Source organism: Pongo pygmaeus, chromosome 20 (assembly GCF_028885625.2).
Source record: "Pongo pygmaeus isolate AG05252 chromosome 20, NHGRI_mPonPyg2-v2.0_pri, whole genome shotgun sequence".
NCBI lineage: Eukaryota > Metazoa > Chordata > Mammalia > Primates > Hominidae > Pongo > Pongo pygmaeus.
The window spans coordinates 6,414,436-6,436,314 of record NC_072393.2 but is presented as its reverse complement, the minus strand read 5'-3'; the positions used below and the strand labels follow the sequence as shown (position 1 = coordinate 6,436,314).

General features: G+C 52.5%; 1 protein-coding gene across 1 annotated transcript; it reads left to right on the top strand.

Moving 5' to 3' along the window:
* The first annotated feature begins 1,784 nt into the window (after positions 1–1,784).
* Positions 1,785–10,064, top strand: TUBB4A (tubulin beta 4A class IVa). The gene is made up of 4 exons (XM_054463739.2): positions 1,785–2,207; positions 2,739–2,847; positions 2,963–3,073; positions 7,974–10,064. Exons 1-4 carry the CDS (start codon positions 2,151–2,153, stop codon positions 9,029–9,031), a joined length of 1,335 nt encoding a protein of 444 aa, XP_054319714.1. The 5' UTR covers positions 1,785–2,150; the 3' UTR covers positions 9,032–10,064.
* The last annotated feature ends 11,815 nt before the right edge of the window (positions 10,065–21,879 follow it).

The following is a 21,879-nucleotide window of genomic DNA, read 5'->3' as shown; positions in this document are numbered from 1 at the left end:
CCTGGCTAACATGGTGAAAGCCCGTCTCTACTAAAAATACAAAAATTAGCTGGGCATGGTGGTGCGCACCTGTAATCCCAGCTACTGGGGCGGCTGAGGCAGGAGAATGGCTTGAACCCAGGAGGCAGAGGTTGCAGTGAGCCAAGATGGTGCCACTGCACTCCAGCCTGGGTGACAGAGCAAGACTCTGTCTAAAAAAAAAAAAAAAAAAATTAGTGTCCATGGCAAATGTGAGGTCCCAACCACATGGCCAAGATGGCTTACCCCACCTCCCACCAGCAATACACCAAAGTCCTTGAGCGGGGAAGTCAAGGACCGGGAGGTGAGGAGGAGACTTCCTGGGAGGGCGGGACTGGAGGCTGTCCAAGGAAGCAGCCCCAGGAGGCCTGACCTTCACATGAGAGGCAGCACAGGAAGTCCAGTCCAGCCTCTGATAATACTTAGACTCGGGAAGATACAATTTATTGTTGACTCTGCAGGAGGGGAGACTAGCGCCACCTTGTTAACTGGGTCATCGCATCATCAGATCCTGGAGGGTGGGACTTCTTCACCACCCCAACTTGCAAATGTGAAATTCAGACACAGAGAGGAGCACCAGGGCAAGGTCATATACCTAACGCTACAGGAAATTCAGAGGCAGGGGAGATGGTGTGTAATAAATTATAATGTTGAGCTGGGCGCAGCGGCTCCTGTCTGGAATCCCAGCACTTTGGGAGGCTGAGGCAGGAGGATCTCTTGAGCTCAGGAATTGGAGAGCAGCCTGGACAACATAGTGAGACCCCATCTCTACAAAAAATCTTGAAAATTAGCCAGGCGTGATGGCATGCACCTGCAGTCCCAGCTACTTGGGAGGCTGAGGTGAGAGAATTGCTTGAGCCCAGGACATTGAGGCTGCAGTGAGCTATGAGCATGCCACTGCACTACAGCCTGGGGGACAGAGCAAGACCATGTCTCAAAAATATATATATATATATAGGTCAGGCGCGTTGGCTCACGCCTGTAATCCCAGCACTTTGGGAGGCGGAGGTGAACAGATGGCCTGAGGTCAGGAGTCTGAGACCAGCCTGAGCAACATGGAGAAACTTTGTCTCTACTAAAAATACAAAAAAATTAGCCGGGCATAGTGGCACATGCCTGTAATCCCAGCTACTCGGGAGGCTGAGGCAGGAGAATCACTTGAACCTGGGAGGCTGAGGTTGTAGTGAGCTGAGATTGCGCCATTGCACTCCAGCCTGGGCACCAAGAGCGAAGCTCTGTCTCAAAAAAAAAGGATATAGATATAGATAAAGATAAATTACAATACTGGAGAGAAGGGGTGTTATTTTGGGAAAGCGAGGCAGCCCTGGGGACTCACTGTCCCCCTCCCAATATGAACCCAGCTGTCTTACTCCTCCACTCTCTCCTTAGGCCAGGCTGGGGGTGACCCCACCTGTGACCAGCTCAATGCCCAGGAGAGGTGTACCAGGGGAGCCCACCAGCATCTGCACCCAATCATGGGAGGAAAATCGTGGTTTTACTATGCAGCTTCAGGACAAGCCCTCCGGGAACCTACCGCCCCCCACCCGCAAACCAGATCGCCGCTCCGGAGCCCCCAGCCCACTGGGAGGGCTCGTGATTACTGCAAGGATTCTGGCGAATGCGGTCTAACTAGAATGAGAAGGGGGGCTGCGGACCGAGAAACTGAGGCAATGCGTGGGGCGGGAGGGTGGAGGCTAAGGGGGAGGGGCAGGACTTCTCAGATGCCTGTTTACCAGGCGCTCCCCTCCCTTTCTCCGCCCAATTTCTGCGGGTGGCCAAGCCTGGCTGGGGGCTGGGACGGGGGAGACGGCACTGGTGGCTCCCTAAGGGGCCTCACCCCCAAGGCAGGGGTCGGAGCACGTGGGGTTCCGGAAGTCTCTGGGAGGCCCCTGGGGAGGGAGGTCCCTGCACCACCTCCCCCAACCCCAGCCCCCTCCATCATCCCGGGGCGGGACCAAGGGGCGGAGCGGGAGGGTGACCGGCCGTGACGCGTGCCCCGCCCGCTCATATAGCGGCTCCCGGGGGCGCAGGGACCGTGCTCCGCCGTCTCCGCCGCATCTTCCACCCGCGCCGCCGCCGCAGCTCCCCGCGCTCGCGCCACCGCCGCCGCGTCCACCCTCAGCGCCACCGCCATGCGGGAGATCGTGCACCTGCAGGCCGGCCAGTGCGGCAACCAGATCGGGGCCAAGGTGCTCGGGGGACGGGGCCCGGGGAGGCAGCGGCGGCCCCGGGGAGCAGCGCGGGGTCGGTCCCCGGAGCACCCCCCAACCCGGGAGCCTTTGGGGAGGAATGAGGTCCCCAGGAGGCCAGAGCGCCCCAGGGGCCTCGGGGGAAGGGTCGCGGGATGGGGGTGGCAGGGCCAGGCTGGGAACAAAGAGGCTGCGGAGAGTGGGAGCCAGCCTTCTGTCCGCCTGTCACAGCTGGGCCCACAGCTGGGCCACTGTCCCCTCCTCACGCACAAAGAGCCCCGTGCCTCCCCCGGGCTGCAGCCTGGGTGCGCTGGCACCAGCCGGCCCCGCTGGGTGCTGACTCGGCTGCACCCCGCCCCCACCTCTCCTTCTTGCTGCCTCATCCTCGCCCCGACACCATGCCTCTAGGTCCCCCGTTCACCTTGCTGGGGGAGAGGTGGCAGCTAGGGAGCTAGTTGGGGGCTGGGAGGAGTCCTCGGCTTGGGCACCGGCTTCCCCTCTCTCAACTCTTCCGACCACCTCTCTCTCTAGTTTTGGGAGGTTATCAGTGACGAACATGGCATCGACCCCACAGGCACATATCATGGGGACAGTGACCTGCAACTGGAGAGGATCAACGTGTACTACAACGAGGCCACAGGTAGGGCGAAGGAGGCACCCCAGGTGGGGAGGGGCAGCTGGAAGGGAACAGGATGCTACCGGGCGCCTGTGGTTCCTGGCACGCACAGAACTGCCCTCCATCTGTTTCCCTGCAGGAGGAAATTATGTCCCCAGAGCGGTGCTGGTGGACCTGGAACCCGGCACCATGGACTCTGTCCGTTCCGGCCCCTTCGGTCAGATCTTTCGGCCAGACAACTTCGTGTTTGGTGAGTCCCCCAGAAGGGAGCCAGAGGCTGGAAAACCTCCTTATTCCTGCTAACACCACAGAGTCAACAGCCACCACCAGGGCCTACAGACCAGAGATGGGGTGGACAGGGCACCAGGCACCAGCCCTGCATCCAGGGCTGTGATGGGGGGATGCTCAGGCCACTGTGAGAGCCCTGAGGAGGGCGGATACAGAGAGGGATTCAGGGAAGTCTTCCTGGAGGAGGTGGCATTTTAATTCAACGGTCTGAACTGGAACCAGACTGCCTGGGTGCACATCCCAATTCTGCCACTTCATGCATTGAACAAACAGTGAGCACTCACTGCATACCAGGCCCTGTTCTAGAAGCTGGAGACGCAGGGAAGAATCAAACAGCTGGGGCTCCCTCTCTGCCCCAGTGCAGCTCACATTCTGGTAGAAGATGATAGGCCACAAAGGAGATAAATGAAGTAAAGCTCGGCCAGGGGTTGATTCAGATGGATAACTTAGGATGGGCTCCTCAGCCTTTCTGGGCCTCAAAATCCTCTTTTTTTTTTTTTTTTTTTCAGACAGGGTCTGTCTGTCCTGCTGTCACCCAGGCTAGAGTGCAGTGGCATGATCACGGCTCACTGCCGCCTCCACCTCCCGGCACACGTGATCCTCTTGCCTTAGTCTCCCAAGTAGCTGGAACTACAGGCATGCACCACCACACCCAGCTAATTTTTTAGTTTTCTTTGTAGAGAGACAGGTCTCTCTATGTTGCCCAGGCTGGTCTCAAACTCCTGGACTCGAACGATCCACCCAACTCACCTCCCAAAGTGCCGGATTACGAGCGTGAACCACCTTGCCCGGCCTCCTTGTCTTTAAAACAGGGATTTCACTGGGCATGGTGGTTCATGCCTGTAAACCCAGGACTTTGGGAGGCTGAGTCAGGAAGAGAGCTTGAGGTCAGGAGTTCGAGACCAGTCTGGGCACCGTGGTGAGACCCTGTCTCTACAAAAAGAAAAAAATTTTAATTAGCTGAGTGAGGTGGTGTGCACCTGTGGTCACAGCTACTCGTGAGGCTAAGGTAGGAGAATCACTTGAGCCTGGGAGGTTGAGGCTGCCGTGAGCTATGATGGTGCCACTGCACTCCAGCCTGAGCGATGGCGTGAGACCCCATCTCTAAAAAAGATCAAATAAAACAGGGATTCTAAAATGCTATTAGAATTGTGAGGCTTAGGGCAGGCACAGTGGCTCACACCTATAATCCCAGCACTTTGGGAGGCCGAGGCGGGTGGATCACCTGAGGTCGGGAGTTTGAGACCAGCCTGACTAACATGGAGAAACCCCATCTCTATTAAAAGTAAAAAATTAGCCAGGCATGGTGGCGCATGCCTGTAATCCCAGCTACTCGGGAGGCTGAGGCAGGAGAATTGCTTGAATGGCGGAGGTTGTGGTGAGCCAAGATCATGACACTGCACTCCAGCCTGGGCAACAAGAGCAAAACTTTGTCTCCAAAAAAAAAAAAAAAATTGTGAGGCTTAAAGTCATGAATATGTGTAAAGAGTTTAGAACAATGCCTGACACAGAGAAAGAGGTAAATAAGCATTTGTCGTTGTTTCCATTACTATCTGCAGTCTAGAACGTGAGTAGGATTTGGACTGGCCAAAGGGCATTGAAGGGAGGAAAGATGTTTAAGACGGAGGGAACAACATATGTGAAGATAGTGGGGTGTCCACACCCTGGGACAATCCTTCCGGGAAAGCTTCTCTGGCTCCATCTGGCTGCATGTCCCCACCCTGGCCTCAGGCCCTGGCTCCACCCGCCTCCAATACTCCCAGCATCTAAGATATGCTAAAAGCAGGACCTGTCCTACCTCTCTGAATCTTTTCCGCAACTCGCCTCTTCCATTTTACAGGTGAGAAAACAGAGGCACAGAGACGTTAGGTCACATGCAGAAAGTCACACTGCAAGCCACTGGGGCTGTCAGGAGCCAGAGGGTCTGACTACTAGGTCCACGGTTTTTTGTTTTTTTTTGAGACGGAGTCTCCTTTGCCCAGGCTGGAGTGCAGTGACGCAACCTCCACCTCCCGGATTCAAGATTCTCCTGCCTCACGAGTAGCTGGGACTACAGGCACGCGCCACCACACCTAGCTAATTTTTTGTATTTTTAATAGAGACAGGGTTTCACCATGTTGTCCAGGCTGGTCTCGAACTCCTGACCTCTCAGGTGATCTGCCTGCCTCTGCTTCCCAAAGTGCTGGGATTACAGGCATGAGCAACCACGCCTGGTCTGAGTCCACACTTTTAAAGCTCCTCCCACACCCTGGCCACCCAGAGGCCATAGAATCTCTTGGCCCAACTGCAAACCCTCTGTGGCCCTCTTGAAATCACTCACACCATTTGGCCAATCTCATTTCATCTTGATTTCACCCAGCCATTTCCCAAGGACCTATGATGGGCCACAGCCACAAAACTGCATCATTATGTTTTGAAATCTTCCAACAGATCAGAAAGGGGAAGTCACTTGTCCAAGGTCACACGGTTTGTCTTGTCAGTCCCGAGAATCTGGAGTCTAAACCACCAGGCTCGGGAGGAGGAGGGAGGGGGTGACCAGAGGTGGCTTCTCTGAGGATGTGGCATTGAGCTGAGACCTGAAGGAAGTGAGGAAAAAGTCAGGTGAATACCTGGGGGGAAGCATTCTAAGCAGCCAAGCCACTAGTGCAAAGGCCCCAGGGCAGGATCACACCTGGAAAGCTGGAGTAACAGCTGTGGCTGAAGCAGAGTGAGGGAGGGGATGGGGCAGGTACGGCAGGGCCTTGTGGACTGCAGGGAGGATTTGGGCTTTGACCCCAAGGCAGGTAGGAGCCATGGAGGGCTGTAGGCAGAGGAGGGATGGGACCTGACTTAGGTGCTCTCAGGTGTCCTCTTGTGGGTACTGTGGAGAAGACAGACTGGATGATGAGGGTAGGAGCCAGGGGACAGGATAGAGGGAACTGAACTTATCCAGGAGGGCGATGTTGGAGCTGAACCAAGGTGCAGACAGACGAGGGGTGAAAGGAAACGTTAGCTGTTCAGAGTAATACCAATATTCTTCTTTTTTTTTTTTTTTTGAGACGGAGTCTTGCTCTGTCGCCCAGGCTAGAGTGCAGTGGCATGATCTCGGCTCACTGCAACCTCCACCTCCTGGGTTCAAACGATTCTCCTGCCTCAGCCTCCCGAGTAGCTGGGATTACAGGCGCCCGCCACCGCGCCCGGCCCCAATATTCTTTTTTTTATTCAATTTTTTTTTTTTTGGAGTTGAAGTCTCACTCTGTCGCCCAGGCTGGAGCACAGTGGCGCGATCTCGGCTCACTGCAAGCTCCACCTCCCGGGTTCATGCCATTCTCCTGCCTCAGCCTCCTGAGTAGCTGGGACTACAGGCGCCCGCCACCATGCCTGGCTAATTTTTTCTATTTTTAATAGAGACGCGGTTTCACTGTGTTAGCCAGGATGGTCTCGATCTCCTAACCTCAAGATCTGCCCGCCTCGGCCTCCCAAAGTGCTGGGATTACAGGCGTGAGCCACCGTGCCCGGCCAATATTCTAATACTGATTCTTTTCCTCCAGGAGCTTGCATTCCACAGTGAGCTTACAGACAATAAACATGATTAACAAGAAAACACAGGCCAAGCATGGTGGCTCACGCCTGTAATCCCAGCACTTTAGGAGGCCAAGGCAGATGGATTGCTCCAGCTCAGGAGTTCAAGACCAGCCTGGGCAACATGATGAAACCCCACCTCTACAAAAAAATACAAAAATTAGCCAGATCTGGTAGCATAAGCCTGTAGTCCCAGCTACTCAAAAGGCTGGGGCAGGAGGATCACTTGAACCTGGGAGGTCAAGGCTGCAGTGACCCATGATTGGATTGCACCTCTGTACTCCAGCCCGGGCAACATACCAAGACTCTGCCTGAAAATGATAATAATAATAATGATGTTAAATATTAATCTTTTTATTGTTATTATTTATTTGTTTTAGAGACAGGGTCTTGCTCTGTCTCCCAAGCTGCAATGGTGTGATCATAGCTCACTGCAGCCTCCAACTCCTGGGCTCAAGCAATCTCCCACCTGAGCCCCCCCTAGTAACTGGTACTACAGGCGTGCCACCACCATGACTGGCATATATATATATATATATAAATTTTTGTAGAGACATGGCCTCATTATGTTGCCCAGGCTAGTCTTGAACTGCTGGGCTCAAGCAATCCTCCCACCTCGGCCTCCCAAAGTGTTAGGATTACAGGCATGAGCCACCGTGCCCAGTCTTGGTTTTTTTTAGGGAGGGGGCGGGGGAGTGTTTTGTGTGTGTGTGTTTTTGAGATGGAGTCTCACTCCGTCGCCCAGGCTGGAGTGCAGTGGCTCAATCTTGGCTCACTGCAGCCTCCTCCTCCCAGGTTCAAGCAATTCTCTTGCCTCAGCCTCCCAATTAGCCAGGGACTACAATCGCCCACCACCACACCTGGCTATAATTTTTTTTTTATTTATTTATTTTTTTTTTGAGACGGAGTCTCACTCTGTTGCCCAGGCTGGAGTTCAGTGGCGCAATCTCGGCTCACTGCAAGCTCTGCCTCCTGGGTTCACGCCATTCTCCTGCCTCAGCCTCCCGAGTAGCTGGGACTACAGGCGCCCACCACCACACCCGGCTAATTTTTTTTGTATTTTTAGTAGAGACGGGGTCTGACCGTGTTAGCCAGGATGGTCTCGATCTCCTGACCTCATGATCTGCCCACCTCGGCCTCCCAAAGTGCTGGGATTACAGGCGTGAGCCACCGCACCCGGCTACTATTACTTTTGATAGTTACTAGTATTCAACTACTAGAGGCCCTCCAGGTGGAGAGACAGGGTCGAGGGTTGGGGCTCCCCATAACTGCCTGTGTGTCCCCTCCCCTTCCCTCTCTAGGCCAATCTGGAGCCGGCAACAACTGGGCAAAGGGGCACTACACGGAGGGCGCAGAGCTGGTGGACGCTGTCCTGGACGTAGTCCGGAAGGAGGCCGAGAGCTGCGACTGCCTTCAGGGCTTCCAGCTGACCCACTCGCTGGGGGGTGGCACGGGGTCCGGGATGGGCACGCTGCTCATCAGTAAGATCCGCGAGGAGTTCCCAGACCGCATCATGAACACCTTCAGTGTGGTGCCCTCGCCCAAAGTGTCAGACACGGTGGTGGAGCCCTACAACGCCACGCTGTCTGTGCACCAACTGGTGGAGAATACGGATGAGACCTACTGCATCGACAACGAGGCGCTCTACGACATCTGTTTCCGCACCCTCAAGCTGACCACCCCCACCTACGGGGACCTCAACCACCTGGTGTCGGCCACCATGAGCGGGGTCACCACCTGCCTGCGCTTCCCGGGCCAGCTGAACGCCGACCTGCGCAAGCTGGCCGTCAACATGGTCCCCTTTCCTCGCCTGCACTTCTTCATGCCCGGCTTCGCACCCCTGACCAGCCGGGGCAGCCAGCAGTACCGGGCCCTGACGGTGCCCGAGCTCACCCAGCAGATGTTCGACGCCAAGAACATGATGGCGGCGTGCGACCCGCGCCACGGCCGCTACCTGACCGTGGCTGCCGTGTTCCGGGGCCGCATGTCCATGAAGGAGGTGGACGAGCAGATGCTGAGCGTGCAGAGCAAGAACAGCAGCTACTTCGTGGAGTGGATCCCCAACAATGTGAAGACGGCCGTGTGCGACATCCCGCCCCGCGGCCTGAAGATGGCCGCGACCTTCATCGGCAACAGCACGGCCATCCAGGAGCTGTTCAAGCGCATCTCCGAGCAGTTCACGGCCATGTTCCGACGCAAGGCCTTCTTGCACTGGTACACGGGCGAGGGCATGGACGAGATGGAGTTCACCGAGGCCGAGAGCAACATGAATGACCTGGTATCTGAGTACCAGCAGTACCAGGACGCCACGGCCGAGGAGGGCGAGTTCGAGGAGGAGGCGGAGGAGGAGGTGGCCTAGGCTGCTCCCATCGCTTCCCATCTGTCCCCTTGAGGCTTCTGACCTTTGACCCGCTAGGCCCCCCATCTCTGGCCCCTAGAGCCCCACTTTCCCTCCAAGGCTGACTCCCCCCTGACCCTAACAATACCTTTGGAGCTCGTTTTACCTCTGGCTACTTCATCTCCGACCCTGGCTCCCCTTTGACCTTTGAGCCCTAATTTATCTTTGACCCCCTTGAGCTCTTCCAACCTTGACATTCCCAGGAGGAGCCCCGCTTCACCCCTTCTGACTCTGGAAACCGCACCTTTAACTTTGCCGGCCCTCCTTCACCCCTGACTTCTGCTTCACCTTTGACCCCTGCCCCCCATGAATCCCATTTTACCTCTCGACCTATAAGTCCTGGTTTATGTTTGACCCCTCCCTCTGAGCTGCACTTCACCTCTGACCTTGCCTCACCTTTAACCCCCACCTGAGCCCCAGCTCCTACCTCTGACCCCAACTTCTCTTTGATCTCTGAACCCCCTCTGACTCCAACTTCTCTTTCACCGTCTATGAGTCCCATTTTACTTCTACACCTGTAAGTCCTGGTTTACATTGGACCCCTCCCTCCGAGCTGCAGTTCACCTCTGACCTTGCCTCACCTTTAACCCCCACCTGAGCCCCAGCTCCTACCTCTGACCCCAACTTCTCTTTGATCTCTGAACCCCCTCTGACTCCAACTTCTCTTTCACCGTCTATGAGTCCCATTTTACTTCTACACCTGTAAGTCCTGGTTTACATTGGACCCCTCCCTCCGAGCTGCAGTTCACCTTTGACCTTGCCTCACCTTTAACCCCCTCCCCACAGTGTCAGCTCCTACCTCTGACTCCAGCTTCTCTCTGGCTCCCACAGGCCCCATGCATCCTCCCTGCCTCACTCCCCTCAGCCCCCGCCGACCTTAGCTTATCTGGGACAGAAACAAGGCCTGGTGCCTGTGAGGAAGAGCGGTCATCCCTGCTCTCCCTCCCCGCTTCCCTGCCTCACCCTCAATAAATAAATAAATTGTTGTCATGGATGTTTCTGCCGAATTCCTCTTTCCTCTCTTACAGCAAGTGGGGGCTTTTCTCTACAGGATGGAGGAGGGTACCAATGACATCTCATCTCTGGGTGGGGGGCGTGCTGGGGAGGGATCAGACGGGCCAGGCTAGGCTACCCACTAACCCTGAGGTTTTGACTAAGCCATTTGCCCTCTCTCAGCCTCAGTCTTCCCACCTGTAAAATGGGATCATATGTTTTCCCCCAGGATCCCCCCACAACTGTTATAGGAATGGGGTCCCAATCCAGACCCCAAGAGAGGGTTCTTGGATCTCACTCAAGAAAGAATTCAGGACAAGTCCATAAAGTAAAAGCACATTTATTAAGAAAGTAAAGGGGCCGGGCACGGTGGCTCACACCTGTAATCCCAACACTAGGAGGCCGAGGTGGGTGGATCACCTGAGGCCAGGAGAGACCAGCCTGGTCAACATGGCGAAACTCCATCTCTACTAAAAATAAAAAAATTTGCAGGGCGTGGTGGTGGGCGCCTGTAGTCCCAGGTACTCCGGAGGCTGAGGCAGGAGAATCTCTTGAACCTGGGAGGCAGAGGTTGCAGTAAGCCAAGATCACGCCACTGCACACCAGCCTGGCAACAGAGTGACACTCTGTCTCAAAAAATAATAATAAATAAATAAATAAATAAATGAGCCAGGTGCGGTGGCTCATGCCTGTAATCCCAACACTTTGGGAGGCTGAGGTGGGTGGATCACCTGAGGCCAGGAGAGACCAGCCTGACCAACATGGTGAAACCCCATCTCTACTAAAAATGCAAAAATTACCTGGGCGTGGTTGCAGGCGCCTGTAGTTCCAGCTACTTGGGAGGCTGAGGCAAGAGAATCACTTGAACCTGGGAGGCAGAGGTTGCAGTCAGCTGAGATGGCGCCACTGCACTCCAGCCTGGGTGACAGAGCGAGACTCCATATCAAAAAAAAAAACAAAAAACAAAAAACAAAAAAACAAAGAATGGCTACTCCACAGACGAGAGCTGCTGGTTGCCCATTTTTATGGTTTTTTCTTGATGATATGCTAGACAAGGGGTGGATTATTCACGCCTCTCCTTTTTAGACCATGTAGGGTAACTTCCTGACACTGCCATGGCATTTGTAAACTGTCATGGCGCTAGTGGGAGTGTAGCAGTGAGAACAACCAGAGGTCATTCATCCTCATCTTGGTTTTGGTGGGTTTTGACCAGCTTCTTTACTGCAACCTGTTTTTTCTTTGTTTGTTGTTGTTGTTGTTGTTGTTTTTGAAACGGAGTCTCGCTCTGTCGCCCAGGCTGGAGTGCAGAGGCACAATCTTGGCTCACTGCAAGCTCCGCCTCTCGGGTTCACGCCATTCTCCTGCCTCAGCCTCCCGAGTAGCTGGGACTACAGGTACCCGACACCATGCCTGGCTAGTTTTTTTGTATTTTTAGTAGAGATGGGGTTTCACCATGTTAGCCAGGATGGTCTCGATCTCCTGACCTTGTGATCCACCTGCCTCGCTCTCCCAAAGTGCTGGGATTATAGGCATGAGCCACCACACCCAGCCTACTGCAACCTATTTTATCAGCAAGGTCTTTATGACATGTATCTTATGCCGATCTCATCCTGTGACTTAGAATGCCTTAACCATCTGGGAATGCAGCCCAGTAGGTCTCAGGTCTCAGCCTGAGTGTCTCTGACACACCCACCTTGGAATTGTTCATAAGGATCTGAGGAGATCTCAGGAGCACAGAGTGGGTGTTTGGTGGCAGAGGTGCTGCCGTTCTCTGTGCGGTACCTTGCAAATATGGAAGGCAGGAGGGGGAATCTGTAGGGAAGGGTGCCAGGAAGATGGCAGCCTGAGCTGGCACCCAAATGGCAATCTTGCCAGAGTAACAACACAGCTCACCCACGTGAAGCTTTTCCGTGTGCCTAACTCATGCCTCATTTCATGCAAGCCTCGCACCAACCCTGGAAGGCCTAAGCTTCTATCCCCTTCCAAGCCAAGGTTTAGAGAGAGAAAAGCGTTATCAGTTAACTTTTGCTGTGTAACAAACAATCCCCCAAAACTTAGTGGCTTAAGACAAAAACAGGTATTTATTTTGCTCCTAAATCTGTAATCTGAGCAACGATTGGCGAGGCAGTTCATTTAGGCTCCCTATGACATCAGCCAGAGCATCTTAGCCGGAGGCAGAGGGATCTGCTTCCAAGGTGGCACACAACTGACTGGCCAGGTGGTGCCAATTATCAGCTGGGGCTCAGCAGGAGTAAGGAGAACAAAGACCTTAGTATCTCTCCATGTGGGTCTCTCCATAGTCCCCTTGGGCTTCCTCACAACATGGCTGCCGGGTTCCCCCAGAGCAAATACCCCAAGAGAGCAGGACAGAAGTAAATGCAAAAGAAAAATGGATTGCATTTTTATGACCTAACTTCAGAAGTCATACAGTGTCACTTATTCAGGACTCACCAACAAGGCAGTCACTAAGCCTTGTTCAGATTCAAGGGGATGAAGTACAGACTCCAGCTCTTTTCTTTTTGAGACAGGATCTCACTCTGTCACCCAGGATAGAGTACGGTGGTGTGATCATGGTTCATTGAAACCTCAAACTCCTGGGCTCAAGCAATCCTCCCACCTCAGCCTCCAGAGTAACTAGGACTACAGGCACATGCCACCACATCTGGTTAATTTTTTTGTATTGTTAGTAGAGATTAGAGATAGGGTCTCACTGTGTCACCCAGGCTAGTCTCCTGCCTCAGCCTCCCAAACTGCTGGGATTACAGGCATGAGCCACCACACTTGGTGCATCCTCCAGCTCTTTTGTTTCATTTTGTTTTGTTTTGTTTTGTTAGAGTTTCACCCTTGTCACCTGGGCTGGAGTACAATGGCATGATCTTGGTTCACTGCAACCTCTGCCTCCTGGGCTCAAGCAATTATCTTGCCTCAGCCTCCTGAGTAGCTGGGATTACAGGCACCCACCACCACACCCAGCTAATTTTTGTATTTTTGGTAGAGATGGGGTTTCACCATGTTGACCAGGCTGGTCTCAAACTCCTGACCTCAGGTGATCCACCCGCCTTGGCCTCCCAAAGTGTTGGGATTACAGGCATGTTCCACCATGCCCAACCCATACTCCAGCTCTTGATGGTAGAGTGGCAAAATTCTAGAAGAGCATGTAGGGTGAGTAATAGAGCCATGGCCATCTTTAGAAATTACCAATTTTTGGCCAGGTGCGGTGGCTCACTCCTGTAATCCCAAAATTTTGGGAGGCTAAGGCAGGCAGATTATTTGAGTCCAGGAGTTTGAGTCCAGCTTGGGCAACATGGCAAAACCCTGTCTCTACAAAAACTACAAAATAATAATAATAACTGGCTGTGGTGGTGCACACCTGTAGCCCCAGCTACTCAGCAGGCCAAGGTGGGAGAATCACCCAGGCCAGGGAGGTCAAGGCTGCAGTGAGCTGAGCTGTAATTGCACCACTGCACTACAGCCTGGGTGACAGAGTGAGACACTGTGGGAGAAAAGAAAGGGAAGGGAAGGGGAGGGGAAGGGAGGGGAATGTACTGGGCATGGTGGCTCACACCTGTAATCCCAGCACTTTGAGAGGCTGAGGCGGGCGGATCACGAGGTCAGGAGTTCGATACCAGCCTGGCCAACATGGTGAAACCCCGTCTCTACTAAAGTCACAAAAAATTAGCTGGGTGTGGTGGCACGCACCTGTAATCTCAGCTACTCAGGAGGCTGAGGCAGGAGAATCACTTGAACCTGGGAGGCAGAGGTTGAAGCGAGCTGAGATCGTGCCATTGCACTTCAGCCTGAGCAACAGAGTGAGACTCTGTCTCAAAAAAAAGAAGGAAAGAAAGAAAAGAAAGAGAGAGAGAAAAGAAAGGAGGGAAGGAAAGAAGGAAGGAAGGAAAGAAGAAGGCAAGAAGACAGGAAGACAGAAAGGAGGGAAGGAAGGGAGGGAGGGAGGGAGAGAAGAGGGAGGAAGGAAGGAAGGAAAGAAGGGAGGGAGGGAGCAAGGAAAGAAGGAGGGAAGGAAGGAAAAAAGGAAGGAAGGAAAAAAGGAGGGAAGGAGAAAAGGAAGGAAGGAAAAAACAAAGGAATAAATTACAATTTGCCACACAAAGTCACTTGCCTGTGGTCACATGGCTACTAAACAGTGAGCTGGAATTCAAACCCTGCTAGTCGAACTCTAGAATCCTGACACGGGCAGCCGGAGTTCCGTGCGGGGACCATTCTAGGTATGTTAAGCAGACAGGAACTTAATACAAGAATCGATGGTGCTTGCAAAATCACTGGAAGACGCTGAAAGAGTGGGCTGTAGGCTTCTCAAATTTTACTGTGCAAAAGAATCAGTAGAACAACTTGCTAAAGCACAGTTTCTTCAGTCCCACCCCCTCACAGTTTCAGATTCAGTAAGTAGGTCCGGGGTGGGGCTCAAGACTGCATTTTTCACAAGTTCTCAGGAGATGCTAAAGATGTGTGAATAAGGCCACAGATTAAGCAGCCCCGGAATAGGTAGGACCCTCATAACACCACAGAGATGGGTCACCAAGGAGCAGCTCCTTTGTATAGGGAGAAAGGTGGAGAACGAAGAGGCAGTTACCAGAACTATGACCTGGAAATGGGTCCAACAAAGAACACAAATTCATGAAAATAAAATGTATAGCTCCACAACCCTGCTTCTCAGCAAGATATACACACAAGCCCACACTGCCTCACTTCCACTTTCTAAATCTCTCATGAGCATTTCTCACTGGTAGAACCAATTCTGCATCCAGAAAAGGAGCTGCAAAGGCATCTGGGAAATGTAGGGTTTGGAGGAGTTTTTCTGCAGCCTCTGCATTAGGAAGACGAGCCAGGGGCAAGGGTAGGTGAGCGGGGGACAAGCGGAGAGCCAAGCAGTAATGTCCACCACTCTATGCTAGACCACTAGACACCCAGGCTGGAGCCCCAGTCTTCTTGCTACGTCCCCCTGCAGCCAGGAGTAAGGAGAAGCATGAGGGAAGCAGCGTGGACATCAGCCCACAGCAACTTCAGCAGGCCCAGCACAGCACAGCACTGAGTGGTAGACCAGCAATACAAAGGATTTAGGTAGCAGCATAATGGATAGATCTGGGTTGGGTTCCCCACTCAGCACCCTCCTTCCTTGCACAAGGCACTTAACTACTCAGAAGTGTACGGACTTTTTATTTCTTTTTTTGTTTTTTGTTTATTTTATTTATTTATTATTTATTTATTTATTTATTTACTTTTGAGACAGAGTCTCGCCCTGTCGCCCAGGCTGGAGTGCAGTGGCGTGATCTCGGCTCACTGCAAGCTCCGCCTCCCGGGTTCACGCCATTCTCCTGCCTCAGCCTCCTGAGTAGCTGGGACTACAGGCGCCCGCCACCACGCCCGGCTAATTTTTTGTATATTTAGTAGAGATGGGGTTTCACCATGTCAGCCAGGATGATCTTGATCTGACCTCGTGATCCACCCGCCTCGGCCTCCCAAAGTGCTGGGATTACAGGCGTGAGCCACCGTGCCCGGCCTATTTATTTATTTTTGAGACAGAGTTTCGCTCTTGTTGCCCAGGCTGCAGTGCAGTGGTGCGATCTTGGCTCACTGCAATCTCCACCTCCCAGGTTCAAATGACTCTCCTGCCTCAGCCTCCCAGGTAACTGGGATTACAGGCATCCACTGCCACACCCGGCTAATTTTTTTTGTATTTTTAGTAGAGACGGGGTTTCACCATGTTGGCCAGGGGCTGGTCTCCAACTCCTGACCTCAGGTGATCGGCCGGCCTTAGCCTCCCAAAATGCTGAGATTAGGTGTGAGCCACCACACCCAGCCTGGTTTTGTTTTGTTTGTTTCTTTTTTTTTTTTTTTAAAGTATTTCCCCAAACTTTGATGAGGCAGTTGCTTTGGGGGGTTCAACTTTTTTTTTTTTAGTCTCCTTCTGTCACCCAAGCTGGAGTGCAGTGGCACAATCATGGCTCACTGCAGCCTCGACCTCCTGGGCTCAAGTGATCCTCCTACTTCAGCCTCCCAAGTAGCTGGGACTACAGGCATGTGTCACCATGCCAGCTAGTTTTTCTGTAGAGACGGCGTTTCACCATGATACCCAGGCTGGTCTCCAAAGGCTGAGGTGGGAGGATCCCTGAGCTCAAGCAATCCACCCGCCTCGGCCTCCCAAAGTGCTGGGATTACAAGAGCAAGCAACTGCGTCCGGCCAGGTGTAGGTTTTTGTCTGTTTGTTTTTGAGACAGTCTCACTCTATTGCCTGGAGAGCAGTGGCATGATCACGATTCACTGCAGCCTCGACCTTCTGGGCTCAAGTAATCCTCCCACCTCAGCCTCCTGATTTGGAACTACAGGCGTGTACCACCACACCCAGCTAATTTTTAATTTTTTTTTTTTGAGGTGGAGTCTGACTCTGTTGCCCATCACTCTCAGCTCACTGCAACCTCCACCTCCCAGGTTCAAGTGATTCTCCTGCCTCAGCCTCCCGAGTAGCTGGGATTATAGGCATGCACCACCACACGTGGCTAATTTCTGTATTTTTAGTAGAGATGGGGTTTTACCATGTTGGCCAGGTTGGTCTTGAACTGCTGACCTCAGGTGATCCACCCACCTCAGCTTCCCAAAGTGCTGGGATTGCAGGCGTGAGCCACCGCAGCTGGCCTGCACCCAGCTATTTTTTAGATTTTTTGTAGAGACGGGATCTTGATATATTGCCCAGGCTGGTCTTGAACTTCTGGCCTCAGGAGATCCTCAGGCTTCTCCCGCCCAAAGTACTGGGATTACAGGCGTGAGCCACCACGCCTGGCAAAGTTAAGGATTTTAAGATAACAGGATTATGGCAAATTATTTGGGTGGGTCCAATATAATCACAAGGGTCTTTATAAGAGGGAGACCGAGGATCAGAGTCAGAGAAGAAGTGAGGACAAAAGCAGGAGTCCCAGCAAGTGAGAGAGATTTGAAGATTAAATGCTACTGGCTCGGCCAGGCACTGTGGCTCACACCTGTAATCCCAGGACTTTGGAAGGCTGAAGCACGAAGATCTCTTGAGGCCAGGAGTTTGAGGCCGCCCTAGGCAGCATAGTAAGACCCTGTCTCTATGAAAATTGTTCCAATAAGTTAGCTGGGTGTGGTGGCACATTGCTGTAGCCCTAGCTCCTTGGGAGGCTGGGATGGGAGGATAACGTGAGCCCAGGAGTTCAAGACTATAGTGAGCTATGATCGCACCACTGCACTCCAGCTGGGGCAACAGATGGAGACCCTGTCTCTAAAAAAAATAAAAAATAAAAATAAAAAGGCTAGGCGCAGTGGCTCACACCTGTAATCCCAGCACTTCAGGAGGCTGAGGCGGGTGGATCACCTGAGGTCAGGAGTTCCAGACCAGCCTGGCCACATGCTGAAACCCTGTCTCTACTAAAAATACAAAAATAAGCCAGGCGTGGTGACGGGTGCCTGCAATCCCAGCTACTTGGGAGGCTGAGGCAGGAGAATCGCTTGAACCTGGGAGGCGGAGGTTGCAGTGAGCCAAGATCGTGCTATTGCACTCAGCCTGGGCGACAAGAGTGAAACTCTGTCTCAAAACACAACAACAAAAAAATTAACCATGTGTGGTGGCTGTGCCTATAATCCTAGTTGCTCAAGAGGCTGAGGTGGGAGGATCACTTGAGCCAAGCAGTTAGAGGTTGCATTGAGCTATAATGGTACCACTGCACTCCAGCCTAGGAGACACAGAGAGGGAGACTCCATCTCTTAAAATAATTAAAAAACAGGTGGTCAGGCGCAGTGGCTCACGCCTGTAATCCCAGCACTTTGGGAGGCCGAGGCGGGTGGATCACGAGGTCAGGAGATCCAGACCACCTTGGCTAATACGGTGAAACCCTGTCTCTATTAAAAATACAAAAAAATTAGCCGGGCGTAGTGGAACACGCCTGTAGTCCCAGCTACTCGGGAGGCTGAGGCAGGAGAATGGCGTAAACCCAGGAGGTGGAGCTTGCAGTGCTCGGAGATCACGCCACTGCACTCCAGCCTGGGCAACAGAGTGAGACTCCGTCTCAAAATAAATAAATTAATTAATTAAATAAAAATAAAAATAGAAACAGGTTGGGCACAGTGGCTCACGCTTGTAATCCCATTCACTTTGGAAGACCGAGGCCAGGGGATTGCTGGAGGCCAGAAGTTCAAGACCAGACCAGGCAATAAAGTGAAACCCCACCTCTACAAAAATATTTTTTTAAATTAACTGAGCTGGCCAGGCGCGGTGGCTCATACCTGTAATCCCAGCACTTTGGGAGGCCGAGGCGGGCAGATCACTTGAGGTCAGGAGTTCAAGACCAGCCTGGCCAACATGGCAAAACCCCATCTCTGCTAAAAAACACACAAAAATTAGCCGGATGTGGTGGCGGGCACCTGTAATCCCAGCTATTCGGGAGGCTGAGGCAGGAGAATTGCTTGAACCCAGGAGGCGGAGGTTGCAATGATTGTGCCACTGTACTCCAGCCAGCCTGGGTAACAGAGCAAGGCTCCATCTCAAAAAAAAAAACAACAAAAAAAAAAACGCCGGGCATGGTGGCTCATGGCTGTAATCCCAGTACTTTTGGAGGCCGAGGCGGGTGGATCAGTGGATCACGAGGTCAGGAGTCCAAGACCAGCTTGGCCAAGATGGTGAAACCCCATCTCTACTAAAAATACAAAAATTAGCCAGGTGTGGTGGCAGGCGCCTATAATCCCAGCTACTTGGGAGGCTGAGGCAGGAGAATCGCTTGAACCTGGGAGGCAGAGGTTGCAGATATTTTGTCATAGCAGCCTTAATTTTTTTTTTTAAACGTAGTTTTGCTCTGTCACCCATGCTGGAATGCAGTGGTGCAATCAAAGCTCACTGTAGCCTTGAACTCCTGGATTCAAGTGATCCTCCTGCCTTAGCCTCCCAAGTAGCCGGGACTACAGGCGCTATCACCACACCTAGCTCAAACCTCTTTTTATTTATTTATTTAGTTAGTTTTTATTTTCCAGAGACAGAGTCTCTCTCTGTTGCCTATGCTGCAGTGCAGTGGTGCAGTCTCCACACGCTGCAACCTCTGCCTCCTGGGTTCAAGCGATCTTCCCACTCAGCCTCCCAAGTAGCTGGGACTACAGGTGCACACCACCATGCCCAGCCAATTTCTGTATTTTTTGTAGAGATGGGGTTTCACCATGTTGCCCAGGCTGGTCTCAAACTTCTGCCACAAGCAATCCACCCCCCTCAGCCTCCCAGAGTGCTGGGATTACAGGTGTGAACCACTGCACCCTGCTAGAGCCACCGCACTGGGCCTCAAGCCTCTTTTATAAAGGCATTAATCCCATTGTTGAGGGTGGATACCTCTTGACCTCATCACCTCCCAGAGGCCCCACCTCTTTTTTTTTTTTTTTTTTTTTGAGACGGAGTTTCACTCTTGTTGCCCAGGCTGGAGTGCAATGGCGTGATCTCAGCTCCCCTTACTACTGCCTTGGGGCTTTAGGTTTCAACATATGAATTTTGGAGGGACACACATTCGGACAATAGCACATGTCCATCAGACTGTGTGAGGATGTGTGTGATGGGATTCTGACTGTGTGTGTGTCCAATGACTGTGGGTACGAGGTGTTTTCTTTTTCTTTTTTTAGATAGAATTTTGTTCTTGATGCCCAGTCTGGAGTGCAATGGCACGATCTTGGCTCACCACAACCTCTGCCCCCCATGTTCAAGCGATTCTCCTGCCTCGGCCTCCTGAGTAGCTGGGATTACAAGTATGTGCCACCACGCCCGGCTAATTTTGTATTTTTAGTAGAGACAGGGTTTCTCCATATTGGTCAGGCTGGTCTCAAACCCCCGACCTCAGGTGATCTGCCCACCTCGGCCTCCCAAAGTGCTGAGATTACAGGCGTGAGCCACCGCACCTGGCCACGAGGTGTTTTCACACCACACAGTGGTCTGAGTCTGTCTGCAGGATTTCATGTGGAGGTGTGACCCTGACTGTATCATGTTCTGTTTTTGTGCCTGCAGATATGTTCACATATCCTGCCTCAACATGACTACGTCTGTCCACCTGTGTGCCTGTGTCTTTTTCGTTGTTTTTGTTTGTTCCTGTGTTTGTTTGGAGATAGGGTCTTACACTGTTGCCCAGGCTGGAGTGCAATGGCACGATCACAGCTCACTACAACCCCCACCACCTGGGCTCAAGGGATCCTCCTGCCTCAGCCTATGGAGTAGCTGGGACCACTGCACCTGGCTAAACTTTTAATTTTTGTAGAGATGGCATCTTGTTATATTGCTCAGGCTGGTCTTGAACTCCTGACCTCAAACAATCCTACCTCAGCCTCCCAAGGTGCTGGGATTACTGAGCCACTGCCTCCGGCCCCTGTGTCTTTCATACTCTGCAGCACGGCTTGAGCGTGTCGGGCTGTCATGAGTATCTGGCTGTCATGTGAGTCCAGCTGTGTCCCTCTCTGCATGTGGCCGGGTCTTGGCTGTATCTATATCTGGTTATTACTTGAGCTATGTCTGTGCTGTGTGTTTCCATCTATCTGGGTCTATTTCTCTGTTACTCAGTTTGTATCAATGGCTGTGGTCTCTGTGTAACTGTTTATTGTGTCTCTGTCTCGCTCTGCGTTTTTTTGTTTGTTTGTTTGTTTGTTTGCTTTGTTTTTGTTTTTGTTTTTGAGATGGAGTCTCACTGTTTCGCCCAGGCTGGAGTACAGTGGCACGATGTCGGCTCACTGCAACCTCTGCCTCCCGGATTCAAGTGATTCTCCTGCTTCAGCCTCCCAAGCAGCTGGGATTACAGGCACATGCCACCATGCCCAGCTAATTTTTTGTTTGTTTGTTTGTTTGTTTTTGTTTTTTTTGAGACAGAGTCCTGCTCTGTCGCCCAGGCTAGAGTGCAGCGGCGCAATCTCGGCTCACTGCAGACTCCACCTCCCAGATTCAGGTAATTCTGCCTCAGCCTCCTGAGTAGCTGGGATTACAGGCGCCCACCACCGTGCCTGACTAATCTTTGTATTTTTAGCAGAGACGGGGTTTCACCATCTTGGCCAGGCTGGTCTCGAAGTCCTGACCTCGTGATCCACCTTCCTCAGCCTCCCAAAGTGCTGGGATTACAGACGTGAGCCACTGCACCCAGCCTGTATTTTTTTTAAATTAGAGACAGGGTTTCACCATGTTGGCCAGGCTGGTTGCAAACTCCTGACCTCAAGTGATCCACCTACCTTGTCTTTCTGTGCACAATGGGTGTGTATCTGTTACTAAGTTCTTTTTTTGTTTTTTTGTTTTTTGTTTTTTTTTTTTGAGACAGGATCTCACTTTGTTGCTCAGGCTAGAGTACAGTAGTGCAATCTTGGTTCACTATGGCCTCAAACTCCTCAGGCTCAGGCGATCCTCCTGGCTCAGCCTCCTGAGTAAGCTGGGACTACAGGTGCATGCCACCACTGCCAGCTATAATTTTTGTAGCTTTTGGTAGACACAGGGTTTCACCATGTTTCCCAGGCTGGTCTCGAACTCCTGGGCTCAAGCGATCCTCCCATCTTGGCCTCTCAAAGTGCTGGGATTATAGGCATGAGCCACTGTGCCCGGCCTGGGACTATGATCCCTCTCTCTCCCTATCTCTCCATGTAGGACTCCCTATCTCTCCATATCTGTCGTCTCTGGCTGTTCTGGACTCGGTTTGTCTGTGCTGGTGACTTCCTGAGTGTGTAACTGTGTGTCTGTGTCTGTCTGTCCGTCCCTGTGCCTGTACTTTGTGCTGTTTGTCCCCATCCCTAGCCCCCCCACCGTCCACTTTACAGGTGGCTCCCTCTGGTGGTCCACCAGTGACCGT

Excerpts from the sequence above, each read along its gene's own strand:
- TUBB4A (XM_054463739.2), top strand. The coding sequence starts at position 2,151 with ATGCGGGAGATCGTGCACCTGCAGGCCGGCCAGTGCGGCAACCAGATC. Across the intron at positions 2,848-2,962 it reads GTACTACAACGAGGCCACAG|GAGGAAATTATGTCCCCAGA; the intron begins GTAGGGCGAAGG and ends GTTTCCCTGCAG. Across the intron at positions 3,074-7,973 it reads GCCAGACAACTTCGTGTTTG|GCCAATCTGGAGCCGGCAAC; the intron begins GTGAGTCCCCCA and ends TTCCCTCTCTAG.